The sequence below is a fragment of the Hippoglossus hippoglossus genome, chromosome 7 (assembly GCF_009819705.1).
Source record: "Hippoglossus hippoglossus isolate fHipHip1 chromosome 7, fHipHip1.pri, whole genome shotgun sequence".
In the NCBI taxonomy this organism is placed as follows: domain Eukaryota; kingdom Metazoa; phylum Chordata; class Actinopteri; order Pleuronectiformes; family Pleuronectidae; genus Hippoglossus; species Hippoglossus hippoglossus.
In genome coordinates, this window is record NC_047157.1 from 6637733 (window position 1) to 6650350 (window position 12618).

Here is a 12618-nt window from a genome sequence, read left to right on the forward strand (position 1 = left end):
GTTATCTTCGGTATCTTAACATTAGCGTGGAACCATTCATGTTTAACTTCTTTTCGAAGCCACCGAGCACCAAGCGACTCCAACGTTGCACATTTATTCTAACGTTAAGATTATACGATTGATGTCCTACGTGGTTTAACTACAGTTCCAGTAAAGAAAGACGTTGTATATTAAAGAATAAATTGTATAAACTGAACCCGATAGCACCAATTGGTCCCATGGTGTAATGGTTAGCACTCTGGACTTTGAATCCAGCGATCCGAGTTCAAATCTCGGTGGGACCTCTCCTTTTTGTGTCTACATGTGACAATTACAACCTAATACAGTTTTATAACACAGTTTTGTAAGAAAATGTATCTGCAGAGTTCCTGGAAAGAAGTAAAAAGATAATATTCTGCTGTCAAATTAAGTGTAAGAATATTAAATAGAAATGGAGCTGCAGCTGTGCTGAGGTTCAGTAAAGTGCTATTTATCAACCTTGGTAAACAAAGTGTCTCACTGTGCCAGACATTAAATGATTTCATTATGAAATACAACTCACACTGAATGCCACGGTCCAAACAACTTTATTTCCACACGTAAATAGCAATGTTAAATACAGTAAAATTCTTGAATTAAAGGTTTTTTTTGGGGACATTTTATTGGAATGTTTCTTGAATTAATTTGCAAACATGTCCGTGACAACTGTTTCTCTACTGGGCAGAAGTGTACAGGGGTACAGGGTCGGGCTTCTGTGGAGAATGTGTTGAGAACCAGTTTATTTTTTAAACAGATGCTTCTCTTCTCTACTGAGCTGATTTCTCTCCACAATTACGGTTTATTCCCCATCATCACAATACCCTGTTGGATCCACACGGGAGCATTCGTGTTCCTACAAGATTGTGCATAGAGGACATCAAAATATATGTGCTCTAGCTCTTGCTTAATAATCCAATGAATATTGAAATTGGTTCTGCACTGACCCGCAGAACTAGCCTTTTTGATCAATAATAATAATGTTGTTTATTTATGCATTTTATTTTAAACTTTATTTTACAAACTAAAATAAACAGTCAAACAGCCACAACCTAATATAAAATAATATAGAACTTCACAAAGCAATTGGAACATTATTACAATAAAGACATGACAAATCTTGGAAAGTCTCCTTCCAATGTTGACCGAAGTGGAGTTATATAGAAGAAAAAACAAATTTGGCACAGTCTTGTGTCTGTAACAGCTCTATAATCCTCAGCCAAACCTTTTAAAAATGTATTTCTTTATGTGTAGCTCTACATTTCCATCGCATTAAATCTCCATATCAGATTAAGATCCACTGTTATATTACAATAAAAATGAAAGTGTGTGAAACTATAAATATGTTAGAGGGGTATTGATGAAAAGAATATGTGCAAACACAGTTCAGAATAGATTATTCCATACATCGCTGTGTTTCTGAACCTCCTATGTATACTATGTTGTTACTATGTTTAGTGTCTTTCACACCACAGCTCCATTATTTCTCTGTACTTCTCTACTGACACTGGAAATTAGTGTTACAACTCTAATGTCTAACTATATAATCTAGTTCCAGGTAAAGTAAATAGGTTTGGAGCAGACCAGGCTTATAATTCACTACACACTACTTTACATAAACATTTGATACTTCCAAAAATGTCATTGATACATTAGGCTAAAGTCTGACAGCTGTGTAAAGAAACCATGAAAGCCCTTTCAACATAACATAATTCATATCTGCCAAAGCAAACATAGTGATCATGAACTGCTTCAGTGATAACAAGGAGATAAAAAATGTCCTCTGTTCTGTGTCCAAACTTAACATTTGACTGCCAAGAACTAGTTTTACAACTCAAAGCTGAGGTGTGAATATCTCTGTGAATATCTCTGTTCAATGTTGGTGCCTTAAAAAAACGGGTTTTCCGGTCTGCAAGAAAAAAGAGGTTGTTATAATGCCTTAATTGTATACCTTTTAAGCTTTGATTTACCCAACAAATTCATTTATAGTACTTTTGAAATTTAAATGATTGATTTATTTGTTATTATTTACAGCCCATACCTACACCCTATCTGTTTTCCTATGAGTGACTGCTGCTCTACTTAACTTTAGCTGCAGAGTTCCGCTGGGTACTTTCTTCTCTCAATCTTCAATGCTGCTGTCTAATTTAGTTGTATGCAGCTCACTGAATCGCCTGATTTTATTTAACTTAATAATTACTCAATTGATACCTTTGCCTGTTTCTTTGCTGAAAAGATGGTTGCAATCAGTAGTCAATTCTCTGAGGGCAGAGCACCTGCAAGATAAACATAGCTGATCATTTCCTTCATTCACTACTTACTGAAAACACAGTATCAACACAGAAGACACTTAGTCATCCTACACATGTCTGCTTGAATCCATTCCTACCAACCTCCTCTAAGCCATTACTCCTACCATGGTACCAGCAATCCCACATATGATAAATGCTTGACTGGCTGTATGTTTACAGGCTTTAGTAACACCTCTGCTCTAAAAGCCTTGACCCCGCTCAGGTTGAGAACTATCTGTCCGCCTTGTTGCTTAATTATTATCTATTAGGCTATTGAAAGTGTGGTTTTCCAACAGATCTGAGAATTACTCTTACTCCTCTCAATCCGAATCCATCATTCTCTAAGAGCGACTGCACCAGTGAAAGAGTTCTGTTTTCTGTGACAGAAGTCCTAAGGGCAGCTACAGCTGCGGTTCAGTCCTCAGTTCTTAGCAGCCTTTGACAAGGCAAACCACCACATCCTGCCATCCGTATTCTCTGATAATTGCATCCAGGGAAAAATTGCATTCTTTGTTTGAATCAAACTTCACCGCATGTTTTTTTCAGAGTCATGGCAAGGAAAAATGTGGGGTGCCCCAAGGCCCTGTGCTGGGCCCCCTCTCTCCACATTACACTCCAGTTCCTTGGGTCCAGTGATTTGCTCACAAGGCTGGTTACTCTCAGACATATCTACATGGATAAAGAAACACCAGCTTCAACTAAATCTCTCTAGGATAATATAGTTATCAAAATTAATCTTTGACCTCAACCAATGTTATGAGGAACCTGGGTGCCATGATTGATGACCAGTTATCCTCTTCTGATCATGTTGCATCTGTTTCCTGGTCATGCCACTTTCCACTGTACAACAACATCAAATAAATCAGGGCAGGCCCTACCTGACTCTTGGTTGAGACCATGGCTATCCCTTACCTCAACTACTGACTACTACAACGCCCTTCTAGTGGGTCTGCCTTCACGCACAGTGAAACAATAACAGATGGTCCAAGATGCAGTGGCATGTCTGTTCTTCAATCTGCCTAAAAGATGGCATGTTACTCCACCAGTCATTAACCTCCACTGGCTAGCCATGGCTGCCCAAATCAAATTCATAGCACTTCTTCTTCTGGCATTGCCATTCCTGCACGCAACCTACTCACAGTCCAGACTCTGATTGTGGAAGGAGCTATTAAATGCTTTGAGAGCAGCAGGGTCCCTCTCCACCTTCAAGAACCTATTGACAACTTGTCTAATACTCCTGACAAAAGTACCTCATCTCCTTACACCTCGAACACCTACTCACACTTACTGTGCATCCCATGTCCTGATCTCCTTGCTCTTTGTCTTATTGAACAGATTTCGTACTTAGTTTTATCCCACACAAAAGCCTCTGCCAATTGAGTTCATGTAAGTTCAATGTATCTTAATTATGTGTTAAATTGGTTTTCTTTTTCCCCCTGTTTTAGCAGACAATATTTATTTCTGTGTTGCTTTTGCTTTTGTTAACACAGTGGAATGCAGTTTTACTTCTCTGAAAACAGCTAAGAGGTGGATGCTGGGTTTCCTTCAACCGATGATTATCTTTTTTCTAAAACAGTGCGTAAAAGTATATGTGTGATAACATCAATGGAATATGACATTCATTGGTCAGAGTGGTGGATGAGCAAAGCGTTCAAAGACTTCATAAGGCAACAGATTTCCTGTGTACAGCATACAGGTCTGCATCTGTGATATCAAGACTGCTGGTTTGGGATTTGCACCTTTCTCCTTTCTACTATAAAACAAATAGTAACTTAATTACATAAATCGAGCAACAAAACATAGTCATATACTGTGATTATACGACACCGTGATATAAATCAATCTCCTCAGTTCTTACAAGTCCAAAAACAGTTGCCATAAAAATGTTTGTGCTTGTGTGTGAACACCACATGCTCTTCAGATATTATCTACACCCTCCAAATCAGTTAACCTTTATTTTGAAAATATACCTGCAACCTCAGTCATTCTCTGTCACCGTCAGATGTCGGTGGTCTCCGGGTTGTTGAGCATGTCCACCTCGCCATTGTTGGAAGTGTTGCTGTTCTTTTTCTGCCCGTTGGCTCTCTGCTGCACCTTGGACAGGGAGAGGCCGCATTCATTTTGGTCAGAAGTCGAAGCAGAAGGCTGCTCCATGCTGATGGTGGCGCGGCTCGTCTCAGTTATAGAGGAGTTGGTTTGGGAGTTAAAGTGGTTGTTGGCGATGGGTGTTTCTCCCCAGCCAGTTTTGCCCCAGGCAAACCTCCGCTGAGCCCACTTCCTCTTCAGTGCTGCCTGGGCCTGGAAGACAACAACGAGTCAGAATCAAGATCAAAATCCGAATCAGCTTTATGTGTGCACATACAGGGAATTTGACTCCGGATTAGCATTGCTCTCAATCTACTTACATAGTAAACAACAGTTAGTTAACAATAGTGCAAAAAATAAAAAAAACACAATTAATACAAAGAGTGATGAATGGGAAATGAATCCACCAGGACTCTAGTGTGTACAAATCAGCTGCTCTGTATGATTACACTGGAGGTAAGTAGTGCAATAAAGAAAGGGTTTAAATAAAATCATCAATGCAATTTTGTTTATTCTTCTTTTAACAAGTTTTTGTCATGATTCTGCCCTCTGCCTATTAACTTGTGAAGACTGTTTATGTTACTGACTTTCTGGATTTGTGTTCTGTGTTTGGTTATTGGTTTGCACTCTGAGTTCTTTGTTTCCTTTGGTTTGCAACATTTACCTTATCTGGATCAAAACAACAGATGTACCTGAAATCTACTTTAGTTTCTAGCAGTGAATATTAACTTTGAAAATATGCAGTATGACAGTTCTAACATACCTCATTATTGCAGAAACAGAATATAATCGCCACCAGGAGTCCCTGCAAAGTGAAAGTGATAATACAGAAACAGATGTCAGTAAGCATATCTGTAAATGATAACTAGAAATTAAGAAAATCATCAGGTTTATTTGACAAACATGGATGCATGTATTCATTTTTCACAGGATTCAGCTGTACGTCCAATTTCTAAACACATGTGGCACTTTCGTATTCAAATTCAAGAGCAGAGTGGTTATATCATGCTTTAGTGGAAATGGATGAAAGGGCTCTTTAGTTTGATGTAACTTACTTAAAATGAGTTTCAAGACTCCATGCCAAATACCAGCCGAGGAAAAACAAAATTGACCAAAATATGCAGCTTATTAGCGTAAAAGTAGCTGTTGTTAACTGCACAGTAAGATTTAATCTAATACCTCCTTGGTTTGAAGGGGTCTCTATGACATCAGCCCTTGGTACAAACTCTCAGTTTACTATTGACTTTACCTGGAAGTGGCTGAAGATATTTACAAAGAAATCATAGATGGCGCGGCTAATGCGACCCCCTGGCCTCCAGGGTAAAAGGATGAACTGGACTCCCAGCAGAGGGATGAGGATGAGGGTGGCTCGAACTGCCTTCATGTAGGCCGTGGACTCAGCACAGTGGGTCCCCTTCAGCTTGGTGATCAGAACTCGGACGATGTTCAGGAGAAATAAAAAGTTCACCTGGGTGAATCGATAGTGGGTGGGTGAACAGTCGGGTGGATAGATGAATGAAAAAGACACAGAGAGAAATATGTTAATACTACTGATGTATTTGACTTGATTATGCTTAAAGTGAAGGAACATCTTTTCATATTATCTAAATAATTGCAAGAACTGGCCTGATGGTGGCACTGTAACAACGCCTTCTCTTAAATCCTCTATTCCTGTTGCTCTCTATTGCAGAGGTCTTCAACAGGGGGTCCGCGACCCCTAGGGGGTCCGCAGAGGTACTGCAGGGGGGTCGCGAAATTTTTGGTTGATTAGACAATTTTTTAATTATTTTTAATAAAAAAAAAAAAGGTCCAACCAATTTTTTTCCCACAAATTTAAATGTCTTTAAATACACATTAACATGAATCTGTGAATTATTTTAATAGCTCAGTGTTGTATGCAAGATGTATGTTTATAAATGGCAGTGGCACGGCCACCCTATACCTTGCAAATGTTTAAAATAAAAACATGAATATATGAACCTGTGTATTATTTGAATAGCTTAGTATTGAATGCACAATAACAGGGTAGTTATGTTTATACATGGCACTAGGCCCAGTTTAACATAAAACACTATTTTATAGAATATATATATAGTAGGGGGTCCCTGCTCCATCTGTCCATCAGTTTGGGGGTCCTTGGCCTGAAAAACGTTGAAGACCCCTGCTCTATAGTATGGGGAAAACACAGTGTCGTCCTGGTAAGTTTTTGTTGTCATCTGCCTGGTGATAGTTTTGAGTTTAACTTTTAATGCTGGGTGTATTTAAAAAAGAATACATGTTGTGTCTTTGTTGGTTTAATCATAGGAAAATTACTCAAATGAAATACAGGCACCACAATTTATGGTGGCAATATCATCACATCTCAGCTTTCAATTCTCTTTTTTTATTTAGTTTCTGTAGAAAACTTTAAAAAGTCCACAAATTAGCAAATGACTGACAATTTCATAGTAATCTTTGTATGTTTTCACAGTAGGTGCCCCCTGGTTGGTTTATGTTAGCTGTCACATTTTGTCGGTTTAATGAGATGTCAAAGTTATAGATCTTTATAAAATGTTTTGCTGATTCTAAATGGTTCACATTCGTGCTTCATTACCCTGTGCCTATAGCGGGGTATTGCTTTCACCCCTTTCTGTCTGTGTGTGCAAAATAACTCAACAGCACAGCAGAGTGTCTCTTCAGATGATTAACTTTTGGGCCCCCCTACAGGAGAGAACTGTATGCTTGTCACATAAATGCACACAGCTTTTGGTCATGTCAGTAAAAAGGGGATAGTATACCCACTTATCCACCTACAAATCACCTACCGTGTATACACATACATAAATGATAATGTTATTGATTACATACAAACAGTGCAACTTGAATGGGCCCATGGATGATGTAGAGCAACGGAGTGTGTGAGCTGATCCAACACCTTAAAAAGAAACACAGAGAGCAGGTACTGAAACTCCTGACACCATTAATGTGAGTATTCTCCTGCACAGTGATATAAAAAGAACAAGGGGCTTAGTGAAAGCCTGAATCAGTCATCATTAGTCCTAGACTCAGCAAACACAGGGCTCACAGAAATTCCACTTGATGAGGCAAATCAATATCTCTCAATACCTTCTCGGCCTGAGAGTGACCAGAGTAAAAGAAGGTCAAAGGAAAGAGGAGGAGGAGAAGCCCTAGTCTGTAGTTATTTTACAGGAGGTGACATTCACAATCTGGATGTTTATTACCGACATACATACAGATAATTATCTTGGTAGCAACATCTTACTTGTCGTTATAGTAGAGTCCGCGAGCTACGGCATATGTTGCTGCAGGAACGATGGGAAAAACTGAGGATAAAGAAGAGAAACACAGACGGAAATATCAAATGTTTTTGTTAACTCATGTATTTCCTTCATATTGACCTGATAATTGTATTGTAATAATCAGTGTAATCTGCTGCCAGCATATCCTCATGCACAATAACGTGTCTCTGCAGATATTATTTCAATCTACCGGCCATCGAGGCCTTTGTGACGTTTTGTCCCATCACGACCACAAGATGGAAGCAGATCACACTGAAACGCCACAAGAAGCGGGAGGTGGCAGTGAACTGTCCAATCCTCCGGACTCACCCCATCCCAGCACATAGTACCAGAAGAGCTGCTGTTCCCCAACAAACACGGCCACGATGATGAGTGTGTGGAGGTAGATGCCCTGACACAGCATCCAGAAGTAGTTGGAAGTAGATGCATACTGAGTGAGCACAGCCAGGACCTTACAGCTCACCTGACGGACAGGAGAGGCAATACAATGTATCACGATGCAGTGGAGGCAGATTCAAATCCATTAAGACTAAAATTCTACTGAACACACGCTTAAATTAAGTACTAACTTAAGTGCAGGGCATTTTTAACATGGGGAAATTAGGCATGTTAACTTAAATTGATTGGTAAAATGAGATGACATATAACACAGTGTCTCACGGAGTCGCTGGTATTCATGGTTTGGTCATTGGCTGCCGTGCGTGAGAGCAACATTATGGTGACAATGGAGTTCAAGATGAAGGAGAGAAACATGTTCTTGTGGAGGGAGATTCTCTGGCAGCTGAGACTCCTAAAACATCAAGAGAGAGAGACAAGGAGTCATTAATCACTTCCATTTATTTTATTTTTTTAAATGCTTACATTATTATTCTATGATTGTTTTTACATATCAAATTAAATAACACTATTATTTTAATCAGACTAATAGAAAGTTTATTGATAACATGTAGAAATATTGATGCATGAGGAATTACATCAAATTATTTCATTACAATCCCTCATGCTAACCTTAGTATTGGTGTGTTGTACAGTACATGTGGCATAAAACTCACTCATCATATTATTTGGAACACTGACCATACCAGGTGACTTTGATATATTAGGTCATATATGATATATATGAGAAAAAGGTCAATATTATTGCCATGTATTCATTTACAAATACTCGTTTAACCATCTAACACACACTGAGGAACAAACAGGAAAGAAAAAAGTAAGTAAATCCAGATAGACTATAACAGTGTTCAGTCTGACAAGACAGGAGGAAACTTTCCCTTGACTCACTTGAAGTAGGAGAAGATGATCAGACATATAATCAGCGAGACAATGGACAAACCATGACCCACCATGGCCAGGTAGTAGAGACTGATGGCAAACTGCAGGGAAAAATAATTGCACGACTCCTTTAGAATGGTTATATAATGTATAAGTTCCAGATGTTTGCACAGTGTCGGGACAGTATGAAGGACGCAAAGGAAACATCTGCAAAGAGACTATTTTGGAAAACTTGTGTCTCCTGAATGGCCATGTATTTAGATACACTGAATAAAATAATCAGTCTGGGCCAAGTTTCATGGTAAATAACTGAGATTCTTTAAATGTCCAGGGGCCCAGACAAGTCTTTACAATGTCAATTCTTACTGAGGTATTGGTGTAAAGGGGCTGAAACAGAAAGTGAAACAAATCCTTAAATTACTGTTTTTATAGACAAGAAGTGGATTAAAAATAACACCGGAACCAAAACCAGAGAGCAACATCAAAAATGTTCATAGTAAGTTTAAACTAGAGCTATCAGAACTCATCTTTGAATTCCACAGATATCAAGCAGGGGTGGGTGGTGAGATTAGATTGTGCAGGATTCTAATCATCAATTTCAAAGTTTCTGCTGTCCATCTCTCTTAGTTTCTGACTATCAGATATCAACATCTGTCATTAGTCCCTATGGGGTTATTTCCCCTGGTCACTTCAGATTGCATTTTCAAATCATGCCCCAGAAAAAGGTGCACTGTTGACACTATATAAGGTTTAGTGCAAATGAAAGACTCCTGGCCACAGTACATTTACGTAATGTGTTTTACCTTGAATTTGTCTTTGGTGTAGGCCTGACACTGAGTGTAGTTACTCCAGACTCGGTTGCTCACTGGATGATGGAACCACTGGCCGTCAGGATGACACACTTTGGAAACTTCCTCTATTGAACACAAGGATATGATTCATTAACATGATGATCCTATGATACAAGCAATCAAAATATGACAAGAGAAGTGTTTACACTGTTTACCCCTGAGACTCCTGACACTGAAACACTTCACCCACCCCTCCATCAGCATAGTGATGAGTTGATACTGAGATAATTTTTAGTGAACTATCCCTTTGAAGTCCTGTACTTTATTTCAAATTGAACAGCTCAAAGCCAAAAGATCATTATCTGGACTCTTAACATCTGGACTGTAAATGTGTTTGCATGTGTGCACGCATGCATGCATGCATGCATGTGTGTTGAGGCCTCACCAGCTGGGTCAAAATCATGAAAGTATTCAGGACACATCTGCATTGCAGTCCCAGGAGTTGAATCCCCCCAGCACAGCCAGCCGTCCCACGTACGGTTACAGTAAGTACCTACAGAGAACAGTGCAGACATGAACTCGCAGAGCTTGACACTAGACATGACAGATGTATGTATGTATGTATGATTGGGCCTGTTACACTGAAAGATATATTGTTATAGTACAAACAAGAATTTCGAATTATGAAGATTTACGGTTCTTTCTTGGCTTTTTAAATGAAACCTTTAATGAAATGCTGCTTGCTATAAGTGCAGAGATAATGATATAGCTACTCTGCTTGGCATCCCTTGCTTCCAGGGAAACAGACAGGAAACTAGGAGTTACCCTTTATCCGGATTTGTCCTTTGATTCATATTTAAAACAAATTTCAAAGACTGTCTTTTTTCACCTATGTAACATTGCAAAAATCAGGCAAATCCTGTCTCAAAAAGATTGAGAAAAAATAGTCCACTCCTTCATTACGTCCAGACTTGATTATTGTAATTTCGTATTATCAGTCTCTACCAGTTAGTCTCTATAGACAGCAGCTTGTCCAAAATGCTGCAGCACGTGTCCTGACAAGAAGCAGGAAAAGAGATCACATTGCTCCTGTATGAGCTTCACTACACTGGCCTCCGGTTAAATCTAGAATAGAATTTAAAATACTCCTCCTAACCTACAAAGCTCAAAATAATATGGCACTGTCATACCTTAAAGAGCTCATCGGACCATATCACCCCACTGGAGCACTGCGCTCCCAGAATTCAGGCTTACCTGTCATCCCTAAGGTCTCTAAACTCTAAAGTAGAGTAGGAGGCAGAACCTTCAGATATTAAGCTCCTCTCCTGTGGAATCATCTCAGTTCAGGAGGCAGACTCCCTCTCCACGTTCAAGAGTCGGCTTCAAACCTTCATTTTTGATAAAGCTTATAGATAGAGCTGGTTCAGGTCTGCCTCGGACTAGCTCATAGTTATGCTGTTATAGGTCTAGATTGTCGGGGGAGATACGACACGTGGAGCTACTGTTTCCTCCTCTTCCTCTTCATCACAACGTGGATCATAGATCATGGTCTCAGATGATTGTGGATTATGATTACAACTAGATTGCTTAGATATACAATATGCCTGCTCACCTATACTACACTTATTGGCAATACCTCTATCATTACAATTGCCATTACTGCTCCTTTCATGTCTCTCTGACATTTTTTTAACGTATAAAATAGTTTAAACATTGATACACCTCTCCATTCATGTTAGACATTGTTGTTTCTCATGAATGTTGTAAATATCGTTATTTTGTTGATGCGCTCTGCTACACACAACATCTAGTGCACTTCTGTCTGTCCTGGGAGAGGGATCGCTCACATGTTCTCTCTGAGGTTTATGTGTTTTGTTTCCCCCCTGTTTAAAGGATTTTTTGGTCCTTTTTTTCTCACTCTTGTATTTTAATATGAAGCCACTCTATCAATTGAAATCGCAAACAGGTGGAAGGGTAGAAGTAAAGGAATGCAAAAGAGAACTGCTGTCTAACCCTCTAAATCCAAAGTGTCCATCCATGTGAGGCACCAAATCCTGTCTCGGGTTTTTAGTTGAGATTTCTGCAGGTGGTGCTGTTCCTCTGTTTAAGAGCAGAGGCTACAGAGCCACAAGGTTCTTCTATTTAAAACAATTGAAGCAAAAAAAGGCATCATATAGGTGGCAGAAGAAATTTCAGTCACTGTTTAAAACAGCAAAAATAAAAAACTGCTATCTTAAAGAGAATATGAAATCAATAATTATCAATAATAATAATCAGCTCTCACATATATGCTATATTTTAAAAGATACAGGGCAGCATTTGACTTTAAATGAAAAAGGTTGAGACATATGATGTCACATTCATCCTCAAATTTGTTCACACTCTCTTCAATTAAAGATAAGCATACTGGGGACACATAAGGAAACTATAGATTTGGATTTTAAAATAATATAAAAGCCCAAACTTAAGTTTACTGAAACGTATTATCACTCAACACATCAATACTAACAGCTATGGGATGAGTCAGTGCTGTCATATGTCAGGTAGGGAACATTTTGAATTTTGAATTAACTGTCTGACTCGTAAATTATCTATTCAACATAAATAATGTTACACTTAAACTACGTGTCTTACCTCAGCTAGCCTGTACACAGAAGTTCAACAATAGACGGAAACCTGGTCATACCAGGTTGCACAGTGGCATGTTGGGAAATGGAGCACAAAATAACATTTCAAAGGCAGTGAAGTACTGAGCGGGTAAAGAGGCACTGGTGGAGAGACAAAGGGCGAGTTTCCTTTCTTTCACACTCACTTCCTCCTCCTCCTCTCTCTCTCTATCTATCTCTCTCTCTCTCTCTCTCT

At 39.0% G+C, this 12618-nt stretch overlaps 1 protein-coding gene and 1 non-coding gene across 2 annotated transcripts in view; one reads left to right on the top strand and one right to left on the bottom strand.

The window, feature by feature from the left end:
* Window positions 1-212: 212 nt before the first annotated feature.
* On the top strand, window positions 213-284 carry trnaq-uug. Its single transcript has one exon. It is a non-coding gene; the product is annotated as a tRNA-Gln (tRNA).
* Window positions 285-550: 266 nt separating this feature from the next.
* Window positions 551-12618, bottom strand: part of calcrl2 (calcitonin receptor-like 2) — a 28851-nt gene continuing 16783 nt past the window's right edge. Inside the window, exons 4-14 of the mRNA XM_034591754.1 lie at window positions 10202-10309; window positions 9769-9881; window positions 8975-9066; window positions 8351-8480; window positions 8000-8153; window positions 7654-7714; window positions 7239-7305; window positions 5641-5859; window positions 5155-5196; window positions 4277-4604; window positions 551-2291 (exon numbers count right to left, since the gene is read on the bottom strand). Of these exons, the coding sequence (XP_034447645.1) occupies window positions 4305-4604; window positions 5155-5196; window positions 5641-5859; window positions 7239-7305; window positions 7654-7714; window positions 8000-8153; window positions 8351-8480; window positions 8975-9066; window positions 9769-9881; window positions 10202-10309 (1286 nt within the window). The 3' untranslated portion in view covers window positions 551-2291; window positions 4277-4304. The remainder of the gene's footprint in view (window positions 2292-4276; window positions 4605-5154; window positions 5197-5640; window positions 5860-7238; window positions 7306-7653; window positions 7715-7999; window positions 8154-8350; window positions 8481-8974; window positions 9067-9768; window positions 9882-10201; window positions 10310-12618) is intronic.